This window comes from Rhineura floridana, chromosome 14 (genome assembly GCF_030035675.1).
Source record: "Rhineura floridana isolate rRhiFlo1 chromosome 14, rRhiFlo1.hap2, whole genome shotgun sequence".
Taxonomy (NCBI): domain Eukaryota; kingdom Metazoa; phylum Chordata; class Lepidosauria; order Squamata; family Rhineuridae; genus Rhineura; species Rhineura floridana.
Window position 1 is genome coordinate 21,248,827 of NC_084493.1, and position 26,079 is coordinate 21,274,905.

The following is a 26,079-nucleotide window of genomic DNA, read 5'->3' on the forward strand; positions in this document are numbered from 1 at the left end:
TCCCTCAGCAGCAGCAGCCGTCGAGATATCAAGCAGGACAGAAGTGCTCCGTTCAGTCATGACCAGTGCTAATGCAGAAGCGCCTTCCAAAATGGTGGACGCTGCTGTGTTCGGATCCAAAATGGCGGCCACAACCGCCTCAGTGCTATCTCCTCCTGCAGCCCTGCCGGGGGAATGAGCCCATCGTATCGACTTACCCCGCTGCCTAACAGAGCCGGGTGCGAGGCTGGTGAGCTGCAGAAAAAGATTCCTGAAGAAGACCCTTCCTTTGGGTCATCCTCGCCAGTAAGCAGCCGTTGCTGAAAAGAGGCGGGAAAGCGCAGTGATCGGGAACTGACCGAAGCCGCAGCTGGGTATTGCTCAATTTTCTTAAGATGCTTCTTTCTGGAAACATAGCTCTTTTCCTCCCCTGACTTGGATCTTTTTGCTTTTTCCATAGCTCAGATGGAGAGGAAAAAAAGGGGGGGAGTGAAACTGGCAAGAGAATACTCTGACAGAAGCTGGGAAGATAGGTGAGGTGAAACTGACAGAAAGTGAGAAGCAGATGGGAAGACAAACAGGTTAGTCAAAGTAAACATACACAGTAAGGGAAGGAGAAAACACTGGAAAGTTTTAGCTAGGAATAGACAATCTCTAAATAAGGAGAGAATCCAAGAGGATGTGCTCCGGGCTGAGACAGGAAACTAAAACTGAGCCTCAGCAACCGGAGAGGAGCAAAAATTCGCTGAAGCGTTTCCTGTCTCTGGGCTGTAGGAGGAGCTATATTACCCACTTGGAGACCTCTGTCATCCATGAGAGAAAGGAAAAATGGCTAGAGAACAGCAAGGGAACCAGAAGTAAGGTGTGTATGTGTGGGGAGCAAGCAAAGAGAGGCCTTTTTGGGGGGTAGGGAACTGGAGAAAAAAAGGAGCTGGAGAAAAAAGAAACTGCTAAGAAATGTAAAACAAACAAGGCAAGGAGGAAGTAAAAAGGAATGCACCAGAGAGCTGAAGAACGACTATCCCAGGTGAGGTGGAGAATGGGTGGAACAAAAGGAGCTGGCTATATTTATCTGCTAGGTAACATGGTCTTGCCTATCCCATGTGGTGATGGCTGAAACCCATAGATGTTGTGGAGGCCTTCTACATACTATCTAGCAAAAACCCACTCTGGATACCTTCCTCTCCTGATGGAGAATCACTTTGTAACTTCCCCTATTAGTAAGTTACAAATTAATCTGAGTTATCTCAAATATGAGATCTTACCCTTTTGAGAGTTTGTATGGAACCAGGGAGTGGTAGTTATTCCAGGTTAGTTACAGCAGAGTACAAGGGTGTGATCACTTGTGTGTGTGTTTTATTCAGACACTTAAGAACTTGCTTAACAGAGAAAAGGTTTTGTTCAAGATAAAATGACAAGGTAGAAATGTTCATACATGGTGAACATCTGTTCTTGTGCTTAAGAGGACATACAAGATGAATTAGGTCCCACTTCTGAACCAGGAAGCCAGGGCTGAAGAGCCATTTCCTAAGAGATGGAAACTACCAACTAATTTCCAGGATGGCTAAGCAATGAGTCAAAAAGAAGAATCTGCAGTAAACACAGAAAGGAAATGCAGTGATGGACCACAGCTCATGGAACAGCGAGTGACCACCAAACCATGAATATGGAAAACATAAGAGAAAACACTGTTAAGGAATCCAGGATTTGAGTAAATGTCAGGGGTAGATGGTTTAGTATCCTCCTAACCTCAACAACAGAAGTTCACATGGTACAAACTTTGTTTTCTCCTGTTGAGGCTAGGACATGCCTAGAAGGGATGTAAAAAAACAGAAGTAGATCCTGGGAGGGAGAACATTCTGTGGTCAAATACCCTTGTATTGTACCTTTTTTTAATGAGTAGGAAACGCTTGCTAGCACTAGACAGTACTTAATCAGTCAAGTTGCTTAAGCCTGGCAGTCCTGCTCTTGGAGTGTATGCTTAGCTCTTTTGTGTCTGGGCCTAGTGTTAAATACTAGTGTCTATAGAAGACTTAAGTTAGACAAACATAATGACATCCAACTGTATGCTTATGCAGCAGATCTTACAATTTTTTCAGATACCAAATTCTAGGACTCAGAGACTGTTTGAAGCCTCCCTGCAGCCAAGGATTCCCTCAGCCAAGGCATAGGTATCTACTTTGTAGTGCCTCATAAGTATGAACAAAACTCTATGTAGATACCCTACAGAGCCCTTCAAGAGGGGTTCAGTTCCAGAAAGCTGCAGAAAGCAGCTGTCTCTTACGGAATGAGCGAGAACAGCTCTGGAACTTGTAAAGTGGAGCAGTGAGAAAGGTTGTGCCTGGCTACCACACTGAAGGACAAAAACCCAGCTTCCATTTGCATTCCATTTGAAGATACCCCTGCTAAGAAAACTGCAATAGGAGAAAACTTTTGCTCCTTGATCTACCCTAGGAGCAGCAGGAAGAATGAGAAATTTTCTGTCCCACAACTGTGACTACTAGAACCTCCTATCCTGCTCTGAGCTAGAAGAAGAAGAGAAAGATCCAGAGGAGCTGCATCTGTCAGAAGAGCTCTGGTGTTGTGAGGGAGAATGGCTAAGAGAGCAAGATCTTTCATTTTTGCAGACCTTGGACAGGTGACAGTCAAATGTGATATTTAGCCACCTCAGGGTATACCATTTCCCTTTCAAGGATAGGAGGGGAACATAGAGCTGGAATGACTCATTGCTTCAGCGTGGCCCTCCAAAGAGGTGGGAATGCCGCCAGGGCTTCAGTCAACTGTGAACAACTGCTTGGTCCCAAGCAGCAGATGGAGCAACGTTGATTACTTTGTCTTCCACAGAAGTGCTCCTCTCAACTATAGAAATTGCTTCCTTGATTCTCGCTCAGAGAGACGGCAACAAAAAAAGGTAGGGGAAAACGCCTGAGGTCTAGAAGCATGCCAATGGTAACACTTAGGCCAAGGCTTTGTATTCCCATCTATATCTGTGTGGGGCTTAACATTGTTTTTATATATGTTTTTATTGTTAAATTGCTTTGGGATATTTTATAGGAAGTGATTCATAAATAAAATAAAATAAGTAAGGCTTACCCAGGCCCTTCTTCACAGATATGCCCCTTCTATGATGAGCTTCCGCCGGGCCTTGAAGACCTGGCTCTTCAGGCAGGCTTTTGGGGTGGGTTAGGTTTTTATTGTTATGGTTTTAAATGTTAACGTTTTAATGTATTGTTTTTATCTTGTACGTCGCCCAGAGTGGCTGGACATCCAGCCAGATGGGCGACTAATAAATTTATTATTATTATTATTATTATATGATGTGAGAGAAGTGAGAGAATAGGAAACTGGAAGGGATGAAGCTGTTCTTGCTGTTCCTCACACAAATAATTTAAAGCATATGTCTTTCTTGCTTCTTTCTTTTTTTCCTTGGAGTTCTGGAGAGCTCTATAAAACCTCTGCTGAGTGTGTCAGGCAGGAAAGCAAGACCGGAGATTGATGGTAGTTCCCACCTCTCAGGAAATGTATCCCTGCCTTCCTGATCCCAGAGGTGGGACCTAACCCATCCAGGAATAGTGTCCTAGCCATGAGAGACGAGGGGAGGGGAGAACAGGGGAATTTTTTTTTAAGAGGTTGAAATTAGGGCATGGTACACCTGGCACTTGTAGAATCAAGGGATTGACTGGCCTGGCTTAGGTGATTGGAAGGAAAAGAGTGGGAGAAGATGACATTCCCAGCAATTCAGATTGTGAGGCCAGTATGGAGGTTGAACTGAACTCAGCCCTTAGCATTTTCCTCAGTACTCAGGAGGCAACTGGCTATGTTATGGGTACTACCTGGAAGGAGAGTTCTGGTAAGTTGACCATGTGTCCCAGCCAACTAAGTACAGCATTGATGAATGCTAGCAAAGCCAGGAAAGCTACGAGGTTGGCTGCAATGTTAGCGACCATCCCCACAGAAATGGCAGCACCGTTGCTGGCAGCTTCTAGGATATTTTGCTCCTCCCTGTGGGAACAGAATGAAAAAAGAAAAATAGGCCTAGATGTGGACCCTATGAGTAAGGAGACACTTATGAAATCTAGAGGTGGACTTTATAAGAAAGAGGCACATGCAACCTTCTTCCAAGCACCTTCCCATGGAATTCACAAGAAGCAGTTCTAAACTCAGCATTCACATATTCTCAGTGTGTAGAATATCTCTTGAATACTTATCTTTCCATTGGATATATCCACTCAACATTTAATGAAAAATGAAGCACTGATGCAGCCTAGTATTGTCAGAAGGTCTATACTAGTTTAATGCACACTGACAATTTCGACAAGATCAGAAAAAAGTCTTCCTTCTTTTATCAGAGGCAAGCATTGAGACATAATTTCCACTATGAGTACAAATATTTTGACTCTCCTAATATGTCTAGGTTTGTTCATGAAAATAATATGCAAATTAAAAATGGCATTATAAAGCATGGAATCTAGTTTTTAAAAACTGGCCAGGTAACAGGTTGGACTAAGACTTTTATTTAGTTACTAAAATCATTCTAGACTGCTTTCCATGCAAGGATCCAGAAGCAGTTTATAGATTAAAATCCCAACACTAAAGTTAAAAACATACAAAACCAAGTAAGTATTAAAATGTTATTTACAATCTAAATAAAATCAAGATCAAACAATGAGAATATACACAATATCTAAAATGAGCCAACAACCTGGTGAAAAAGCCTGAGCAAACAGGTGTGTTTTATTTAACAGTCTTTGGAAGCACCCTAGTGGGGTCCCTCCTGAATAGCAGGGAGGAGAGTGTTCTAAAGAATGGATGCCACTACAGAAAAGACCCGTTTCTGGGTTTCACTAAGCAATATACTGTCAAATGCAGCACCAGTAACAAGGCCTTCTCCGATGAGCCTTCTTGTTCAATGACCTAACTTGCCAACAAGTTACAAAGCGCAAAAACTTTGAAAAATGCACACACATCAAACGCAGGTTTTTTTAAACCACCCCCTACAACAGGATTGGCTAGTCTTTTTTGACCTGAGGGCCATACACCATTCAGCCTTGGCCAACCCTTGGGGGAGTGTTGCATGCCAATGGTGGGTGTGGTCACCCTACACTCTTACACAAGTGTGCGCACACACACACACACACACACAGAGGACACAAAGCTCCCCCTCCTCAGCTGATCCATGCAGATAAGATGAGGAGGGGTTATTGCTCACTCCTCATCATCAATGATCAGTCTGATAACTGGTAAGGGGCCAATCTACATCCTCATCAGGGGGTTGAACAGGGTGGAGACCCAGTGCTGTCTCTACTTCAATCCCCCCCCCTTTTTGTTGCCACCGCCACTATTTTTATTTATTTATTTATTATGTAATTTGTATCCTGCCCTTCCTCTTGTGAGGCTTAATCCAGCCCCCAGCCAGGGGTTAACCCCCCCCCGATACCATATGACTTGGGGTAGGTGGATCATTCCATGAGAAGAAAAACTAAACAAACAAAACCAGGGAACACCAGAGGTCTTTTATCTGTCTTCTTTTTAATATTTCTTGTAATTTTATGCCCAGATTTGTAGAACATTTCTTTTTCAAGCCCAGTAACTTCTAGAGTAGTTGTGGACCTGCTGACTATTTATCTGCCTTTGTACTACAGTTGGGGACAAGTGGGAAAATAAAGGGAAAGTTAGATCTTGCATATGTGCACATTCTTTTGCTCCCATGCCTCCACTGGATAAGCTTGTCAACCTGACTGATGATTTTTCAAACTTGTATGCCTGCCTGATCCTGGATGGTGCTGCTGCTGGTACAGGAAAAAATATTGAAGCCCAAAACACTTATCTGGCATTTAACCTTTTTGTACTGTAAAGTATCTGCCAATAATAGTAAAGATGTGCTTTCCCCCTGCTTTGTGCCTCTTCCACTTTTGGCCTCAGGCTTCCCTGTCTCCCTGTTTATATCCCAGAGAGAACTCAGTCATTGATAGTACATCATCTAGACACTTCCCACCTCACAGTGGTGCAGTATCCCTCATGCACTCTCCAGTAATATTACCTACCACACTCACCCTTGGTAAATATTCACATCTTCCATTTTATGGAATTTTGACTGTTTCACTTCTGGATAGGAAAGTTTAGCCATAGCCAAAGCACAAGGTGCAGCCATCACTGAAGCGGCAATCAAGGATGAAGCATCAATCTACAGCAGGGTAAAGAATGATACAGGGTAATGAATGGAGAGCAAACCCACTTGGTATCTCAAAAAACAAAACAAAAAACCCACTCTTGGAGAATTATGGGAATGCAGTCATACTCTGCAATTTAAATGCTGCATTAAGCAAGCTTAAACTCTGTACTAGGGACAGATAAGTATGAGCAGGCAGGACTTTGCAAAAGCAGTGCAAGAAGGCAGGGAAGCACTGGAGTGTATTCAAGTGAACAGTGTGTCTCATAATCTAAAGGTGAATACCACAGCTAGTAGAGTGGTGCACGGGTTATTATACTACACTGTAAGACACACCACATTCTGTTCATTCAGGATACCTGTAACAGAAATTAGATTCAGCAAATACACTGTTTACTTGGATTCAAAACCCTATTTAACAGTGATCGTCCTGGATGTCAGATACACTTTCATTTTCCCACCCTGCATCCCCATTATATTCTACCAAGAAAGTTGCTATTGTGCTAGACAGTACCATCCCCCAAATGGAGGCCATTGGATCTCTTCTGGATCCCTGAGTGGCATACTCACCCCAAATGAAATGTAGGCTCCCAGCACACTGCCTGCAATAGTGGAAAAGCCACCAGTCATTGCAGCGTGGATTTCTGAGCTGGTTAGTTCTGACAAGTAAGGATGAATAAGCAGCAGTGCCTCTGTCTGCAGGGCAAGAAAGGCAGTCAAGTTCATGATGAAGTGTTTAAACTACAGATCTTTGTTCATATGTTCCAATAAGTAGGACCCAGAAACAATGACTGACAAACAGTTTTGTGTTCTGACAAATGCAGCCTGACAGAATAATGCATATAATCCGAGGAAAAGAACTCACTGAGTGCACCAAAAATGCCTTTATTTGCCTGTGCCTGGGGTAGGAAGATTGGCAGGGCACTTACAGAAACAGCTTACCATTCCCAAAAATACGTTCCCTGTCACACTCAGTGACTCTATGGTTGTCGTGTTCATGGTAATTTGCAGCAGCCAGGAGATCTGCAGAATTAAGCCAGAAATCAGCCAGTGGGATACTGTTCATCACACAGCCTGTATGACCTAATAAGAAAGTTATCACATAACTATTATTCTGCTCCAAAACCACCTGCACCCAGTGGAGGATCTCCTGTCTTCACACTAATTTTCACCAGGCAAGCATTGTAGTGTTTTCAGCTACTCAGCCTCATAGCAGCAATGGAGAGCATCTCTCCCAGAATCTAGAGCTCCGTGCCCAGCATTACCTTCAGAATCACCCACTGTATAACGCCCAGGTAGTAGAGAATAGAAGTCACAGAGCTGAAGAAGGTAAGAATGGGCAATGCCTGGAGACAGAACACAATAGTAAATGTCAGTCTTTAGTAAATGCTAGGCAAGGTGGTACAAAAGAGCATATATAGGTGGTATTGATCATAAAGCGCACCACAGAATGTCAAAGCAGCTCCTAGGATGTAGATTGTTAAAGAAATACCGACTGCTGTGAGCTGGCCCTGTAGCCTGCATGGACAAAGTGAAGTTGATTTCATATTGCTGGGCCTCTATGTAGTTAAGACAATGGCCTTACCATTTGGCCCGTTTGGGCCCCTTTTTGTGTGGATCTAGGGCAAGTTCCCTGTGTAGACTGTAGCCCACAGCTCAGGCATGATGTGTCGTATCCCAGTCATGCCATGAAAGTTAGCCTCTCAGTTCAAGGACAGGTGACCAACAGAAAGATGGGGCCAAAGTGAAGTTTTTGTAAAAACATTGCCTTCAACTAACCAGAAAAGCAAAGGATTCTTGGATCAGTTTTTCCCCAAATACAAAGCTGGAACCAGCTCTGGTATAGTCCAGGAATATCTGCAAGGGAAACATTGGAGAGAATGAGGTTGGACAGGGCTTAGCCTGACTGCAGCAGAATGGATTCTATATTGTTGTTTCCAAGCAAACTGGCTATTTCATGGAAAAGCATCTATTTGGACAGAATACTTGAAACAGTCCAAGAGACTAAATGCACTTCATGGAATAGAAATCCATGCTAGCCACAAAGGAAATACAGTCTTATGCTTCTGAAATTGTTATTATATATTATACTACTTTTGAGGGGTACTTTATAATATTATTCTTCCTTACCATACCCTATGGAATATTATTTTTGTTTAACATGTTGGGCTCCTGAGGTTCTAAGTTCATGTATGGAACAAAGTATTGTAGGAAGAAATATACTGATGCCATATGTATTATTTGAAAAATCCTTTCAGTGAAATTTTGGAGATCTCTGCTTGTTGTTCTACTTCTTACAGCTGGAAGAGTTTATCATGGAAGAGAGTGGAGCTTATAGAAAGTTTATGTATTAGATTGATCTTGAATCCTCATGTGTTAGATCAAAATTGGATTATAAGACCATGTTGAGCAATACAGGAGTCAATAAACAATGCAAACAACTTTCCATATGTTATACTCAGTTCCATTTCCTGTAGTATGTGTTTTTAAATTTCACCTGCAGAATACCTTCTACCTACATCAAATTCTGAGACCAAACTGTCCCTGAGGGAGCTTCAGATGACCCCAGGATTGATATGTCAGGAAGTAATAATGCTCCATACCTGAACTTGTGCGCCAATAAACTGGAAAGCCAGAAATCCAGGTTCTGTCCGAATGATAAGGATGCCAAGGATAAACTGCAGGGCAAGCCCCCAGAACACAGCTCTCCAGGACACCTGTAAACCAACACATGTAAGTGGGATCTCTGCAAGTAAAGGCAGCAAGACCATTCTGTAAGAGCCAGCATTAGCCAGTAAGCCAGAATACCACTGGTCTGTGGAACACACTGGCAAAGGAGGTAATATAAAGGAGGTCATTGTATGAATAGGTGTTGCTATTGTTTTGTAAAAATCCTTAAAAATCCATGTTAAGGAAACTGAAATTCTGCTGTCAAATGTATTTATTTACTTACATTTTAGCTCATTCAGTCTTGAGATTCAGGCAGGTAATAATTTAAAAAATAAAATTAAGCTGGAAGCTGAAAAATGAAATGTACAGGTTGCGTTGATGTATGAGAGAAGAGAATTGGGTTCCACAGGTACATATCCTTGGAGTTCAATTCTTCTTTCCCTTGTGATCCTTTCAGGAGGCTTCTCAAGAAAAGTTTTTTTTTTGTAGTTGAATTTGTCTAATAGATGGTAAATTCAAGAGGATCCTTTCAGAGTCCTAGAAACTACAATGAGCTACAAGGGAGCAGGCATGAGGGAACTCAAACATATCCAAATATTTATACAATCTTGCTATTTGAAAGCCATTATTTTAATAAGCACTGCTGTATTAATGCTTTAATAAGCCTATTTTAGCAGAAAGCTTTTTGTAAGATGATGTGTGATGGGATATATGTCCGAGTTCTTTTGACATCAAAAGTCATAAACTATTGCACCTTCTCCCTCCCCCCATCCCCAAATGCTCCCACTTACAGCCCTGTGGTGTTTGGAGGAGGCGAAGAGTAGTAGTATCAAAACACAGAAGCCACCAAAAGATATCAATTGCTCTTGCCTTTTGGACACATCAATAACCAGCCATGTGATCAAACCACCTAAAAAAGATAGGCACAGTACCCTAGGAAGGAAGAATATTAGCATATTAGTGTGTGTGGGTGAGTGAGTGAGTGAGTGAGTGAGTGAGAGAGAGAAAAACAAACAAACAAACCCTGTTTGAGTTCTTTCAAAAAAGATCCCCTCAAGATGTAGGTTGGCAATGGTCCTTGCCTTTCCACAATGCACATAACACAGCAATGCAATATAGCTTGCACCCCTAAGAACACTGCAGCACTGTTGGACTGAGACTGGAGAATATCTGCTCTGGGAGTGAATACCTGACAATTTGGTACACCACATTTACTGCAGTGAGGTGTCCAGCACATCTGCTGTGTCATTATGGGATCAGATTCAGTTGATTTGACCTGATGATGTGGGCAAGATACTTGCAACTATGTGCTCATCCATATGTTCTCTTGACCCCTGCCCCTCTTAGCTTATTAAAGTAAGCCAAGGGGGTATGGCTGGTTGAATTCCAGGTGTGGTCAATGCATGCTTGCAGGAGGGAATGGTCTCAGCTGTCTTGAGAGGCAGGGATTTGACCACTCCTGAAAAAGCCCGACCTCCAGAACCATTGGTTTGCAGTAATAGTAAAAGTAATAATACTAATTCTGATTATTAATTAGATTTATTAGTCACTTGTTACCCACAGATCTTCAAGCAACTACCAATATTGTTAAAAGTAAATATACCATACCACAAAAACAAAATAATAAAACCACCACCCCCATACAGCTACAGAAAGTTTTGGCAGCACCCCAATACAAACATCATCCCAGTATATCAAACGTCTAGGAAAAAAGATAAGTATTTACATGGCACTGAAAAGATGTCAATGAAGGTGTCAGGCAGACCTCACTGGGGAGCGCATTCCACAGATGGGGAGCCACAACTGAAAAGGCTTTCTCCCTTGTTATCACTCTCTGAGCCTCCCCCAGAGGGGGGACCTGGAGAAGGGCCTCAGAAGAAGATCTAAGGATCCAGCAGATTCATATCAGGAGAGGCGTTACAGGAGATATTGGGGTCCTGAGTTGTAAAGAGCTTTATAGGTCAAAACCAGCACTTTGAATTAAGTTTGGAGCATATAGGCAGCCAGTGCAATTGGAACAGAATTGGTGTTATATGCTCAGTGGGGAAGGTGATAGAGAAGGTTGTGGTGAGAGTGCTTGCATTGCCAATTATCTTGACACCAATTATCCATAACACCAATAAAATCAATTATCTTGACACATTTCAGGCCAGGTTCAGGCCAGGTTCATGCCTGGTTATGAGACTGAATCAGCCTTGGCCACCCTGCTGGATGACCTTTATTGAGAGAAGGACAGGAGTACAACCTATTTTTCTTACTTAATCTCTCAGTAGCTGTTGATACCATTTTAATATCTTCCTGATTGGGGAGATGGGCATTAGGAACCCTGTTTTAGTGTTTCTGATCCTATCTCCAGGGTTAGTTTCAGAAAATAGCATTGGGTGATTATCTTTCAGCTCCTTGGCAGTTGTGCTCTGGGGTGCTGGAGGGTACAATCTTGTCCCCAAAGCTATTTAACATCTACATGAAACTTTTGGAAGTGGACACGAAATTTGGAGTGAGGTGCCATCAGTACACTGATGATACCTATCTGTAACAACTGAATCGGGAGAGGCCATGCAAGACCTTGACCAGTGCCTAGACTTGGTGGTGGCTGGATGAGGGCCAAAAAACTGAGTCTGAATCCTGACAAGACAGAGGTGTTGTGGGTGAGGAGTTCCTGAGTCTCAATAACTGGTCAATTGCCTGGTTTGGATGGGGTCACACTCCCCATGAAGCAGGTTCATAGTCTGGGCATGCTCCTGGATCCATCTCAGTGGCTAGGAGTGTCTTTTACCAGCTTTGGATGGTAAAATAGCTATGGCTGTTTCTGGATCAGGATAGTCTGACCATTGTTGGCCATGCACTGGTAACCTTCAGATTTGATTACAGCAATGCGCTCTATGTGGGGCTGTCCCTGAGTGCAAATGCAGCAGTTTGACTGCTCACTGGGGCAGAATATCACCACTGAAAGAATTGCATTTGCTGCCAATTATGTGTCTTAAGTTCAAGGTGCTAGTACTGGTGTACAAAGGCCATACAGGTCAGGACCAGAATACCTAAAAGACCATCTCTCCCACTATATACCAAACTGACTAGTGTGCTCTGCGGCAGAGGGCCTCCTGTAGATACTATCTCATTAGGAGGTCCATTCTATAAAATGTAGGAATCAGGCTTCTAGTGTGATAGCACCTAGCCCTTGGAACTCCTCTCATTACATATTAGACAAACCCCATCTCTGTTGTCTTTTCGGCACCCTTTGAAGACCTTCCTTTTTTAACAAGCCTTTTAAGTGGAGACTCTTATCCCACTGGGTTTGAATTTGTTTTTATACAAGTTTTTATTATTGATGTTTTAATGATTTTTTTCATTAATTGTTTTGAGATGTTTCATGGGAAGTGATTTATAAATGAAATAGTTATATAAAATGTATACATGATGTCTAATTAACTCTCCAAGTAGCTTCCAGTTGGCACATTATGTACAAAACAGACAAAGAGATTCAACAGTTAAGTGCAGAATGTTTTTAACTTTGGAAAATTGTATTCTTTTTTCCTGTGAGTAACTAGACATAACAATTTACCACACTTTAATTTGATAGGGAAGGCACTGGGAAAAATGTTTGTACATAAAATTGTTCTGCTCATCCCCGAGCTAGAATATATTGCAAGGAGTTGTATCAATGCTGACTGCATGCAAAATAAAATCCACGTGCCAGACCCATGTGGCAAGCTGGTCCCCAACTCACCATTTCAGCCATGGCCAGACAGTCTCTAAGCGTTTCCCAATAGGGTTCAGCAGCTGGGTAATTGCTGCCCCACACCATTTCTGTATCAGGCAAACAGCCACACCAAAGATGGCTATGGCAGTTAAAACAACCAAACCCCGGGCTCGCTTGAAGTTCAGAACACAGGCAGCAATGAAGTATGCCAGGTAGGCTAGAGGGAAGAAACATAAAGCCGATGAACAGTACCAGTGGAACATGAGTTGTCAGTAAAGGGTTGGCTTTCCCTTTTCCCGTTAATTATCAATATCATTTATAAGCCCTCCTATCCACAGCACACAAGAGGACTGAGGGGGGGAAGTTTAAAATCATATCTTTAAAAGTTACAGTATAACTGTAAATAAATCAAACTTTAAATAGAACTGTTATGTTATGTTATGTTATGTTACGTTATGTTACGGTTTATTTCTATACCGCATTTTGGCCAAAAAGGCCCTCCAGGCAGCTCTCAAAAAATAAATACAAATACAATATACACATCAGAAAAAAACAATACAGTGTACAAAAATGTAAATAACAAAATATTAATATTGTTAAAAAAGCAACAGCAACATCTTTCAACAACAATACAATAACAGTATAATCATAACTCAGTTGTGAATAATCGCAGACTGTAAATCAACTCATGACCATGAGTAAATATTTATATATCTCTGGTGCTTCCCAGAAAATATCACAGGGGAGAAGGAACAGTTTTTCTTACCATAAACAGTATTTCTTTGTGGATGTCCAGAGGGCTCCCAGACGGGTTGCGCTGCCTACCCTGCAGCTCAGAGACAGGAAACACCTAAACTTCACCAGAAAACTTTGCTCCTCTCTTCCTGTTGAGGCTCAGTACCATTTCATGGAACAGGACAGAAAAACAAATCACAACAGGAGAATTAGTAGACAGAAGAAAACAGCAATGCAGAAGAGGAAAATATTTTAAACACAACGTGAACACTGAGGTTATTGACATGTTGATAGAACCAAATGAAGAGCAGTGGCATATGAGTAATAACGTTAAGAAGGAAAACGGCACTCCTGGATGCAGTCTCGACCACCTGAAGCAATGAAAAGATGTTTACAGGTAGCCAAAGAGGGTGGGTCTTGAAGCCCTCTAGACATCTACAAAGAAATACCATTGACAGTAAGATGTTCCTTTTCCCATGGATGTTAGAGCTCCAAGATGGGACATACTAAAGATAAGGCTGGGTGGAGGAGGGAAGCTTTGGATGCAGATGGAGACAAAACTTGCTGTAAAACTCTGCATCCAAAGGCTCTCAGCAGAGCCGTATAAGTCTAACTTGAAGTGTTTCATGAAAGTAGTAACTGTTGACCACGTTGCTGCTGATCTCAGATATCGGGACATTAGTGGAGAATGGTGCAGACTTAGCTGCTGATCTGGTGGACTGCATTGTGAGGCTTGCAGGAAAAGGTAAGTGAAGGGCCTCATATGCCAAAGATATACAGGCTTTAGTCCACCTCAAAAGTGTGGAACTAGTGACTTTTCCCCTCACAGTAGTAGGGTGAGAAGACATGAAAAGAATGTCAGTCTGGCAGAAGGGCTTTGTACAATTAATGTATACCTTAAGGGCCAGTCTTAACAACTAGGGAGTGCCATCTTTTTTTCTTAGGATGGGCAAGGTTAGGACAGAAAGAGGGAAGAATTATTTCTTGCTGCAGAATGAACCTTTAGGACAAATGCTGAGTTAGTGTGTAGAGCAACTCTATCTTTATGAAATACACACAAATGTTTGGGCCACCAATAGAGCTTATAGTTTTGACACTCTACAAGCAGTCGTGATGGCTACCAAAAAGATTGCCTTCAGAGAGAGGATTCTTAGAGACACAGAAATGAGAGATTGGAAGGGGGACTTTCAGAGCACCAACAAGACAGTGTGAAGGCTTCAAGTATAAAAACAACACTACTGTGGGAAATCCATGGCAGACACTCCTTTGAGAAATCACTTTAGCATTGGATGCAAGCCCAGAATACCTGATTGAAGTAGTTTCTAGAACAGATGAAAGGGCCAAAGCTTGCTTCTTTAAAGTATTAGGATGCAAATTCAAGTCCAGGTTTTCTTGCAATCCATCAATGATTGAAGCAGAGACAGGGTCAGTGCTGTGATCGTTACACCAGTGTCAGAGGACCGACCAGGTAAGCCTGGTAGGATCAGAGAGTGAAAAGTCTTCTCGCTGAAAGATTGTTTCAATCACCCTGGGAGGCAATCCCGACTTCAATAACTGATGCTGTTCAGTCCCCACATGGCTAACTGTAGCCACTCGGGATCTGGGTGCAGCAAGAGGGCCTGACAAAGGATTCTGTTGAAACAGAAGGTGGAGGAGAGATGGATAGCGGTATTAACTCCAAAAACCAGGGACGCCTTGGCCAATGTGGGGTCGGCAGTACTACTTAGGCCCTTTCCCATCTGATATTCATCACTCTAGAAATCGGTGAAGACAGGGGAAATGCATAGAGCAGGCCCTGGGCCTTGGTGCTGAGAGTGTGCCTACCTATTCCATTTCTTGGTCTGAATATCTTGTGAAGAAGTGGTTGACTCAATGGCTGAGGCAGGAGGCAAAGAGATTCACCAAGAACCAGCCAAACTGGCATTGTAGCATCAGGAAGACTTCCTGATTCAAGGCTCAGTCTCCTGAGATGAAACTTTGTCAACTCAGTCAATCTGCTGATGGGTTCATTTTTCCCTGGATGTACTCTGCCTTGACAGAGAACAAATGGACCTTCACCCAGCTCAGCGTGGATGAAGCTTTGGTCTGAAGGGCCTGAAATCGAGTGCCCCCTTTACGATTTATGTGAGCTTTGGTACAAGTGTTATCTGTGTGGATCAGAATGTAAGGAAGATACAGTATGTTGAAGAAGTAGCGAACGGCCAAGTGAGCTGCCCTGAGCTCTAGCCAGTTGATACTTCTCTGGGCCTCTGATGGAGACCTCTGGCTTTAAGTAAACTGGCCCTGACAGTAAGCCCTCCCAACAAGTTTGGCTGGCATCTGTCGATATGACTGACTGTGGAGGATCTTGAAAAGAAACTTCTTTCCTCAGGTGATGCTCCATGTTCCACCACCTTCACTGCGTTGGGGAGGAGGACACTCTGATGGCGACTGCAGGCTATGTCATCCTGAAACTTCAGCAGAAACCATTGCAGGAGCCTTGCATGAAGACACACCCACGGGATGTTTGGCATCCCCAGCAGTTGGGCTAGGACCAACACATCTGCTGAGCAAGCCTGCAAGAGGGAGAACAGAAGGGTTAAGATCTTCTGAATTCTTTCAGAAGAAGGAGACATGGGTCCTGACTGGGTCTCCAGCCAAGCTCTGAGATGCTATAACTGACAGGATCTAGATAAGTGACTTTTCTGTTGTTTATCAGAAAGCCATGGTCTTTCAGGTGCTCCAGCATCACCTGGCCACTCTCCTGAGCCTGGACAAGATTTGCAGATTGCATCAGGTGGTCATCCAGGTAGGTGTGAATGTGAATTGCTTGAAGTTGGTGCTGATACGAGGGCCACTATCATCTTTGTGAATACACAAGGGAAGTGCTCAGTATTAATAGTGGTGGTAGTTGTAGGTGAAACGGAGGTGACAAAATGGAAAAAATGGAAATGGACTGCTTTCAAGTCGATTCCGACTTATGGCGACCCTATGGATAGGGTTTTCATGGTAAGCAGTATTCAGAGGGGGTTTACCATTGCCCTCCTCTGAGGCTGAGAGGCAGTGAATGGCCCAAGGTCACCCAGTGAGCTTCATGGCTATGTGGAGATTCGAAGTATGCCTCATTGAGGTCTATGGAGGCCATAAATTTCAATGGTTGAAGTGGTTCCCAAATAGATGAAAGAGCTTCCATATGGAATTTTTTTGTAAGTTACAAACTGATTGAGAAATTTGAGAGCAAGCACCACGTGCCAGAATCCGTCCCTATAAGGTATCAAGAAAAATACTGAATAGAGGCCTGAGTAGATCTCACCTGGAGGCACTGCTTCTGTGGCCTTGATCTCCAGTAGGTGTTGAATATTCTGCCTGACTGGCTGATGTGTCAGCAGAGTGGAGAGGGAAGGAATATGGTGGGCGGATACCCCTGCAACTGTATCCTGTAACCTTCCAAGATGACACAAAGCACACACTTGTCCTTGGTTAAGGCCCGCCACCAGGACAGAAACTGAGTTAGTCTCCCATCCACCAGAGGCAGAAGAGAAGTAGTCAGAAGTGCTGTTGTCAGTAGAGCCTTGGGAAGGATTTTGTGATCTCTGTTGGAAATGTGGGCAGTTCCAAGAAGGTCAGCCACTACAGAAGTCTCAGCTACAAATGGAAGACCTGTAGACACGAAAGGAATTAGAAGATACAAAAGAGCACCTGAAATAATGGCAGTCATACTTCTGTTGTGATAGCATTGACTTCCTTTTATCCCTGATCTCTACCAAGACATCATTCAGTGCTGCTTCCAGGGTCTTTTGAGGGCAAAATGGCAGACACGAAGACAGCTCCATAATGGCAGTCACCTGATTGCTAGCTGCTTGGGGACTGACCACAGCTACCGCTGAAAGCTGCCCCACGACCAAAATGCAGAAGAACGTAAACCTGGAGAAATTTGGGAGGGAAATAGGTGAAATAATACAATGAAAGAAGTGACAAAGTAATAGATAGATCTCAAAAAGGATGTGCTTCAAACTGAGAAAGGAAATTGACTGAGACTCAATTGGAAGGGGGAGCAAAGTCTTCTGTTGAAGGTTAGGCGCTTCCTGTTTCTGAGCTGCAGGGAAGGCAGCACAACCCATCTTGGAGCCCTCTGGACATCCATGAAAGAATCTTACCTGCACATAGGAAGCCCAAGAAGATTTTCCACAATACCTCGCTGTGTGCATTGCAATAGTCATATACTTTACAACAGGGTTCTGTTACTCTGCTGATCCTGAGGAGAAGCACATAAAAAAGTTAAAGTATGTGGAAATTGCGGATGCCACTATAAAAAGTGTTCTCTAGTTGCCAGGCATATCTGAAGATTTTGTAGATGCTGCTGTCCTGAAAAATGCACTCTGGTTGTCAGGGATACCTGAGGATTCAGGGATACATGCTTTAGGACACCTGTAATATAGCATCCTAAACGGCAAATAAACTGAGCTCCAAACTAGATAAGACAAAATTCTTCATCCAGTCAGAACGTAAGTGGATAGCCTAGTCTGGCTGCAGATGAATTCTCTCTGACCCAATAGGTTTTTAGCTTGGGGTCCTGTCTTGTGATCTGTATCTCATACTGTGCCTTTTTCTGGTTTTGCTTGGTGGGGGTGAATTGCACAGGTTTATTGGTGCAAGATACAACTTCAACATCTTGGTAATCTGTAGATTAGAGTAGTATAATGTGGCCTACATAGGCTGCCACTGACATCTGCTCGAAAACTGCAGCTGATCTAGAAATTCAAGGTCACCCACACTCCTTATAGTAGCTGGCAAATAGACCACATTCAAAGTTCTCATTTCCAGGCACAATTCAAATAGCTGATTTTAGCCTTTAAAGTCTCTCCATACCCCCTGATTTGGTTCATGGCCAAATTCGGCATCTTGAATTGGGCCTGACCTGGGTCCCAAACCAAATCAGTCCTAAGTTGTGGTCGGCACCAGGGAGAAGGGGATGCAAGCAGACGCTCATTTGCATTGTCTCCTTCCTAACTGCATGTTTAATCAGGGTTTAAAACCCTAAACGTGCCAGCACCGTGACAAAGGACAGGTGAGAGCTTCTGCCTGCATCTCCTCCCCCCCCCATCCTCACTGCCAACCACATATTTGATTAGGGTTTAAAACCCTGATTAACATGTGGTTGCCCAACTGCCTCCCCCCCCCCCACAGCCTTAGATTGCTCCAAGGGAACCCAACCTGGGGCTGCCTTGACCCACTCCAGACAAATCCTAGATTGACCTGACTAAGGCCAATTCGGTTTGACATCTGGGATTTGTTTGGAGTTGGTGCATTGCCCTACTTTAAAGTGATAACATGATATGGGCTTTATCAACGTCAAGGAACACCTCCCATACTTCCTTCCAGGATCCCATAAATTAAAATCTTGCAAGGAGTCCTTGTTGCAAATGCAAATAGGTGAAGGAAGGCAATTCGGAGTACAGTGGTAGACAAAGGTTTAAAGCCCCTCTGCTCCTCCTGCCAGGGTTCTGATCCAGTCTGGGCCTCCTGCGTATCGAATTTACTTTTAATAAGCCATTCATGCAGTTGCTTATTGCATGAACTGTGTTATGTCTAATTTGGTCCTAAGGCCTATGTGCACTAATTAGGACTCAGTCCCATTGCAGGAAGTGGCAGTGAATAATTCATTGTGTAAGAACAGCAGCAACGATCCAGTAATGGATATGCCACCGTGGGCTCCTTTGGGACAAAGAGTGGAATATGCATTTAATAAGTAAATAAATAAATAGTTTCAAATTCCGTTTATTTCCTCTGGTGTGCTTGTTTTTTTCTTTCAGTTAGTTTGACACATGTTCAAAAATTTGTCTTCCACACCCTTCATTCTATAGTATGTGTAGACCACATATGAGCCCTGGCAATTTAGAGTCATGGCTTAAATTAAGAGTTGCATTTACCACACCTATATGTAAATTTCTTGCTTTGCCCATCCATGATTTCCCCTCCACAATGTACTTCAGTCACTTTTCTCTCAAGCATACTTTTCCATACCTCCTCATGAATGCAGCACCTCGTGTCTCTGTTCCTTTCCGGCTTGGAGATGGGCGATTTCCAGCAGTTTCAGGCTTTACCTCAATTTCCTGTCAAATGCAGTTATGAAATTTAAAATTTAACTGCTCAGTCTCTGAAGTGACAGAGTCACAGGACTGTATCACCTCAGCTTTCCTGTGGAGAAGTTGCTCATTTGAAAGCACTCCCACACAAAACCTGTACCCCATGTCAACCTTTGCCACCTCAGATGTTTGGTTCATCTCATGGAAGCCACTAGAAATGCTTTCTTATTGTCTTGGTAGCCATAACATTTAACAGGCACTTGCTGCATGGATTTTGTCAAGCGTGTGGAGATCATTAGTCATGACGGCTGCGTACAGCTTTCTGTATTAGAGGCAGTAGGTCTCTGAATTGGTCAGCCAATGCTGGATGCTGAACTAGATGGGTGTTTGATCTGATCCAAAACAGATCTTATATTCTTAAAATCTACATCACTTTTACATTTTTGCTTTTCAAGGGCACAAGTTTTGGTGGGGATTGTGTTGATTAAACCCATGTAGATGTGGCTTAAGCAAAACGAAAAGGTTCCATTCTCCTTAAGAGAATACAACTTCAAATTAATAGAGTTAAGGTAAAAATGAATTAGTCGATTCCTTTAAGGAACACTAATTGGCATTTTGCCTTTAAGCAAATTTAGTAGTGCGTTTCTTAGCATTTGTTTGTTGTGTATATTTTACCTTATAGAATGCTAAAAAATTTCCTGTTTGTAAACTCATAACTGAGTATTTTACGTTAACTCTGTTTTTTGATGCAGCTTAAGCAGCATGAAGTAGCTGTCTCAAGAGGAGTATTTTGAATATTCCGTTGATGGCAGTAGAATAGGGGAAGGAAAAATCTGTCCAATGGGGACAACCTGACAGGAAATGCTCTCTCTTGCACAGCTTCTGTTATTTCAGTTATGCTTGTGCAGAACATTTAAGGATTTTCAGGCACCACAATGTGTGGGTCTTGGACTGTACATATGTGCTCCCCACTAAAAAAACTTCAGTAGGAGTAGTAGTTTATATATTCAGCAGAATCAGGCAGCAAAACCCTTTTCTTCAGCTGTGCCACTTTAAGCTTGACATAGGAAGTAGCGTGTTTGAATGGTCTGTCATGAAAAAGAAATACTCCTTACCCAGAGAAAAAGAGCGTTTTAGGAAGGTTTGGCTAAACTTTTTCTCCTGATACACTAGATAGGGGTCACCAACCATTCTGCCCGGTGGGCACACTTGAAAACCAGATAAACTGTCATGGCTACCACTAACACACCACAATGAAGTACAAACTACAAACCTATTCTATTGACTACAACAGAATGCTTCTTTCAAGCTTAATTTCAACATGGTGAGACACTGTGCTTACCAGATAATGCCACTGTGGGCGCATGTGCACCGAACGGCACACTGGCAATCCCTGCACTAGATCTGCTGCCAAGACATTAAAACGTAATTCATTGTATTTTGTACTGCACTTCATACAATGTTCTTAAAAACAGATTTTTGAAAGATATTTTAGATGGCTGGGATGGGCAAATGAGTCTGATTCCTAATGGACATCCCTGATCCCTTTGGCAGCTTTACAAGGTTTGAAACAAGAATGTACAGACCATTACAATTTTTTTGATACATGTATCATTTGTAATGCTCTTAAATAACTGAATCTGACTGAGGGACAAAGAAGATACAACATGGAGGATCTATGATTGGATCTCCATTTCTCAAGGGATCTCCTCTGAAGGGGTAGGATCTTTATTGGAGCAAGAGTACTGAGTGATGGAGTATATAATTCCTATGTTGTTTTCCCAACTGACCCATTTCAAGATGCTGTTAGGCTTGCTTGAAGAAAAAGGTAGGTACCTGTGCTTTTTTTTTTTAAAGTATTTATATTTCACCTTTCTGTCAAGACAGTCATGGTGGTTTACCATTTCAAAATACTAAAAATAACAAACATAAAACAGAACAGCTGAATTCTCTAAGGTCATTGATGGCCCATTCAGAAGCGGATCTGGTGCTTTTTGCAGATCCTTTTAATTTGGACCGTTTGCATGATGTTTTTGCCAATGTGAGTGCATTCAACTGCTGTTGCCTTTAAATCTGGATTAAATCAATGTGATAAAAATCTGAAATTGGTTTGAAAATCTGCACCCGCTTCGGTGCCTGGCTGGTGTGTGGTAGCTTTCTCCACTGTTTTTGGCTGCACGGGTTGTTCGCCATTTTAGATCCTCCCTTTCTCTGCCCCCTGCACTGTCTATGGACATCATTTTGTTTCCTGCCGCTGACAAACAAACTTCCGGTCGCTCTAGCCTTCCTTCCCCCCACTTCCCTCCCAGCAAGTTCTTTACCTTGATCCTTTAAGCCAGCTATGCGCTCCGTTTACTCACTATTTTACTTTACGAGCCAGGCAGGGGCAGCGAGGGAAGAGAAGGGGCAGCGAGGGAAGAGAGGTGGCGCTGCACTGCCACTCTCCCTTGCGCCTCTCTCTGCTGGGGGGGGAGAAGGAGGAGCCACTTTGCTCCACACCAGGGCATTTAGGGCCAGTGCTTGGGGTGCGGGCAGGGGCACGGCGGCAGCCGTGAACAGTCCTGCTGGCCAGCGAAGGCACCAAGGAGGAGGGAAGAGATGCAGCCCAGAGAGCAGGACTTGCTGCCGGATGCTCCAGGACAGCCCTGCTTAGTTTTCTGGAGAGGAAGGAGAGGGGGGTCGACTCGACCCCCCATCTTAACACTTTCCAGCCAGGACGCAGCCCAGAGAAAGCTCCTGCAGAAGCCCTGTTGCAACTAAGGCCTTGTTCACAAAGAGGTTGTGTGCAAGCAAACATACAAACACAAAAATATACACACTGCGCACTATAAACATTTCATTCCTTCTTCACAACAAAGGGCTTTGTCTAGAGAAATGAAACTGACAACAGAAAAAAAGTAATTTGGTATCAGTTGCACCCCAGTCTCCGACTTAGTGTGAAATTGACAGAAAACCCTCCCCTGCTCCATTAGGGACCAGGACATTCTGAGAGAGTTAGCATGAAATTTGGAGGGAGGGCCACAAGGAAACAGCGATGCAAATAAACGTGAATGTGTGTGAATGCAAAACAGGAAATTGGAAGGTAGGAAGGAGGGATGTGTGTGAACCGTGGAACTCTTATCAGGAAGGAAAAAGCTTCATATTCAATATGGATTTTAGCTCCCATGTGAACCTGGCCCTTGTCTACCTTCCCCTCAGGGCCCTTTCCGGTGATATTGATGAGGAAAATGGCACAGGATTAAACACTCATCCTGCAGTGCTGCTGTTTTGATCCGAATTGGAGTGTTCCCTGGTTCCCTCTCTGTGGCTGCTTTGAAACAAGAGAGTAGGGGAGCAGAGAAACAAGGGGAGATGTTACCACAACTTCTTGCATCACTTCCTTATTGGCTCTGATATACTAGCTCACGGAGGGAGTTGTTTGGTTAGGTTTATATTCCCACCTACCACCTGAATTTCTTGAGAGGCAGTTTTACAACATGCTTAAACATTTGTTGTGGTTGTTATGTGCCTTCAAGTCGATTACGACTTATGGCGACCTTATGAATCAGTGACCTCCAAGAGCATCTTGGTTAAACATAATAATCCTTATTTTATTATTATTTTAAATAAATATATATTTAATCCCCACCTCCTACCCCATTTCCTACAGAGGAACATGTCAAACGACAACCTCCCCTTGCTGAGTAAATTCCCACAGCCCAGGGAAAGCTGAACCATCACTTGACTAGAATGTGTAAACTGGCTCTCTAGGATACCCCCCTTCCGAGAGGGATGTACCACCTCAGGGGCAGCGACCTTTCAGTCTGCCCTTTGTCTTTGCGGTGTAGGACCAAAAAAAAGGCGGGAAAGAACCAAACGGGCCGGAGACGTTTACCATGACGTCTTCCCCCATCTTGGCGGAAAGGGTTATACAACAACGTCCTCAGCACCGCGAAGACAGAACTATTTCCCGCGCGCTCTAGCGCTTCACGATAGCGCCCTTCCCTCGTTAAGAGCGGACCAACGGCTGATGCCGCGTTTCAATTTCAAGCGGGCGCGAGCTACAGCAGGATAACCTCTTAAGGGGGCGGGGATGAAACTCCGAGGGGACGTCAGCACGTCGGCGTGCTCTGCCCGAGGCGGAGAAGTTACCGTAGAGATGCAAAAAGGTAGAGTGACACACCGTCTGACCAAGCCAATAAACTTACTAAAGACTACCTTATCTAAAATTTAGGACAGGTTTCCAGTTTCAGTGGACTTTCCTTTCCCCTCTGAGACGGAAGTGAGGGCTATGTAAAAGGGCATGATTTAATCTTCGCTATAAGGACCCATTCAGCGACAAATTAGTTGAATATATATTTGAACACATGTATGTCAAATAACTTGATTTGTTGGGTTTTTTTTAACTGGTGTGGTTTAATTTACTTTCTTCATATGTAGCAATTTGTATTTTAATATTTCACAAAGCATCAATAACAACTCATCTGGCACGTCAGAGAAGGGAGAAAATATTTATTATGGCAAAAGTTTAATAACAATTGGACAAACTTATTAGGAAGTTTAATTAATAATTGCACTGCGTAAAAGAGTGATAAGGCGGTAAGGAGAAAAGAGGAATAATGAAAAACGCCAGGAATAGAGTTCAGCCAGAAACAGGTAGGAAACTGGGCGCCTTAAAGCTATTTCAAAGGGGGGGGATAATTAAGGCTGCAATCCTAAACCTAGTTACCAGATCAGTCTCACTGAACTTGGTGAGATTAACTTCTAAGTAAACATGCATAGGATTCCGCTGCATGTGGCTTACTGCACAATCTTCTTGTATGCCTGCTCAGGAACAAGCCCCACTGAATTTAAAAGCGAATCCAAAAGATCAGTGTACATAGGATTGTAACCTGCAAAAGCATTTCAGCATTTATGAAGCACAAACTCACCACTGATGCTAAAAACACGTGAATAGTACACGTTGATGCTGAACGCGTGTTACTGGACAGCCATGGTAATCAGCGCACCGGGTTCTCTGATCTGTTAAACAAATAAATAAATAATCCTGCCAGGCAGCAGATCAGCGGTTTAGGGGCCAAAAGCGCTCAAGCCAAGGGGATGACATTCGAGCAAAGCCTTCAATCAAGTTTGCAACAATACGCGCGAGCACGCAAGTCCGAGACAATCTAATCTCTAAAATTATAGGCTGCCCCAGAGAGCAGGCGCACCCTGAGAACCAACCGTGATAAAGCGCATGCGTTCAAAAGCAGGCGCAGTAAAATAAACGCAGAAATAGTGAACTGAATCTTTGCTTGAGGGTGACGTCAGCTACTGTAATAATGAAGAGGCTGGCTGCCAAGCTTGATTGTTACAGCCGTAACAGCTCGCCGTGATCGTATAGTGGTTAGTACTCTGCGTTGTGGCCGCAGCAACCTCGGTTCGAATCCGAGTCACGGCAAAAAGGCAAATGTTTTCTTTTTAATTTGGTAAAAATAAAGGTTGATTGGTTTGTTTTAACTGTGCTTTTATGAGGTAACAACTTAGTTTTGCTCCCGTATTCGAAGCACGGCTCGGCTAGAAGGAAAACACTTTGCTTAGGGCAGCAATATTTGATACTCAATTGATCTTTAGTTTGCAGAGGAATGCGTGAGCATTTGCTTGGGACCCCACTTGAGGGTTGGTGGGAAACAGTCTACATTTTCATGTATTGTGGTAGGTTAGATGCTATATATTTATGCTCTTTTAAGATGACGACTTTGTTTTCCATTTACAGCATGCCCTGTCCAAAAAGACCAGGGTTGGTAACAAAAGCATCCCACCCAAGCAAAATAAATGTTAATAAAATACAGTTACGTTTCCCTACATTTGCCAACTGAATTCTGAGCCCCAAAGACCAGCCTGAATAGGAAGATCTTTCTCAGTTTTTTAAAAAACAAACGAACATTTATACCCACCTTCCAAAGGGGCACACAACAATATTGCAATGCTTATTTTAAAATGCTCAGGCTTGGACTTTGCAGAGTCTCCAGCAGAAGAGAGTTTCATAATGAGTATGTTGCTTCTGGCACCCTTGCTGTTTGAGGCTCATCTGATGCTTGGATCAGGTGATGGTGGCAAGTTTGCAAGATCGACTTTGTTATTTGTGTGTGGTGCAGTGTTACGAGCATAGGATAAGGACTTGGGAGATCAGGGTTCAAAACGCATCTCAGTGATGAAGCCCACTGGATGACCTTAGGTTAGTCACTGGCTCACAACCTAACCTACCTTATAGTCGTTGTGAGGATAAATTGGAGAGGGACAGAAGAGTGTATGCTTTCTTGAGCTCCTTGGAGGAAGTGATGTTGTGGGGGGGGGCGTATACCAAGATTGCAATCACCACTTCAGTCTTTATTTACCTGGGGTGTGCGCATGGAGGAAAAGGTGTGGATAACCTAATCAAGGGGAGGGTTTTCAAACATATATCAAGTACGGGCAGCAGGATGCAGAATCACTCTAGACTGAAAGCAGAGGACGAGCATGAACAATTCTGGATTGAGATTACATTCATCCACTGCAGGTGGATGACTGTGTACAGAGTCTAGGTTTCCAGATGTAGCTGCAGATCAATGGTGCAGCTAGGTAACTTTAGACCCTGGACTTAATGATCTTTGGAACATAGAAATGTGCTTTTTATTGAGTCAAACTACTGGTCCATTTCAGACCAAGTTCTCTCTGTGTCATCTGGAGATGCTGGAGACTGAACCTGGGACCTTGTGCATGCAGAGAAGATGCTCGGCCACTGAGCCATAGTGCTTCCATCT

At 43.3% G+C, this 26,079-nt stretch overlaps 1 protein-coding gene, 1 long non-coding RNA gene and 1 other non-coding gene across 4 annotated transcripts in view; 2 read left to right on the forward strand and 1 right to left on the reverse strand.

The window, feature by feature from the left end:
• LOC133370038 (sodium/nucleoside cotransporter 1-like) overlaps window positions 1-24,490 on the reverse strand; it is a 38,779-nt gene extending 14,289 nt beyond the window's left edge. The window contains exons 1-12 of one of the 2 annotated variants that reach the window (XM_061595954.1): window positions 24,229-24,490; window positions 19,257-19,345; window positions 17,390-17,487; window positions 12,546-12,735; window positions 9,610-9,751; window positions 8,752-8,865; window positions 7,928-8,005; window positions 7,414-7,494; window positions 7,091-7,171; window positions 6,719-6,844; window positions 6,033-6,163; window positions 3,813-3,981 (exon numbers count right to left, since the gene is read on the reverse strand). In XM_061595954.1, coding sequence (XP_061451938.1) covers window positions 3,813-3,981; window positions 6,033-6,163; window positions 6,719-6,844; window positions 7,091-7,171; window positions 7,414-7,494; window positions 7,928-8,005; window positions 8,752-8,865; window positions 9,610-9,751; window positions 12,546-12,735; window positions 17,390-17,487; window positions 19,257-19,264 — 1,218 coding nt within the window. In that variant the 5' untranslated portion in view covers window positions 19,265-19,345; window positions 24,229-24,490. Of the gene's footprint in view, window positions 1-3,812; window positions 3,982-6,032; window positions 6,164-6,718; window positions 6,845-7,090; window positions 7,172-7,413; window positions 7,495-7,927; window positions 8,006-8,751; window positions 8,866-9,609; window positions 9,752-12,545; window positions 12,736-17,389; window positions 17,488-19,256; window positions 19,346-23,192; window positions 23,418-24,228 lie in introns of those variants that run through there. The other variant, XM_061595953.1, reaches the window with a different exon arrangement.
• Window positions 724-9,207, forward strand: LOC133370041 (uncharacterized). The gene is made up of 3 exons (XR_009759056.1): window positions 724-1,006; window positions 2,824-2,890; window positions 8,652-9,207. It is a non-coding gene; the product is annotated as an uncharacterized LOC133370041 (long non-coding RNA).
• A 175-nt stretch (window positions 24,491-24,665) lies between the features above and the next one.
• On the forward strand, window positions 24,666-24,737 carry TRNAH-GUG (transfer RNA histidin (anticodon GUG)). The gene has a single exon. It is a non-coding gene; the product is annotated as a tRNA-His (tRNA).
• Window positions 24,738-26,079: the final 1,342 nt, after the last annotated feature.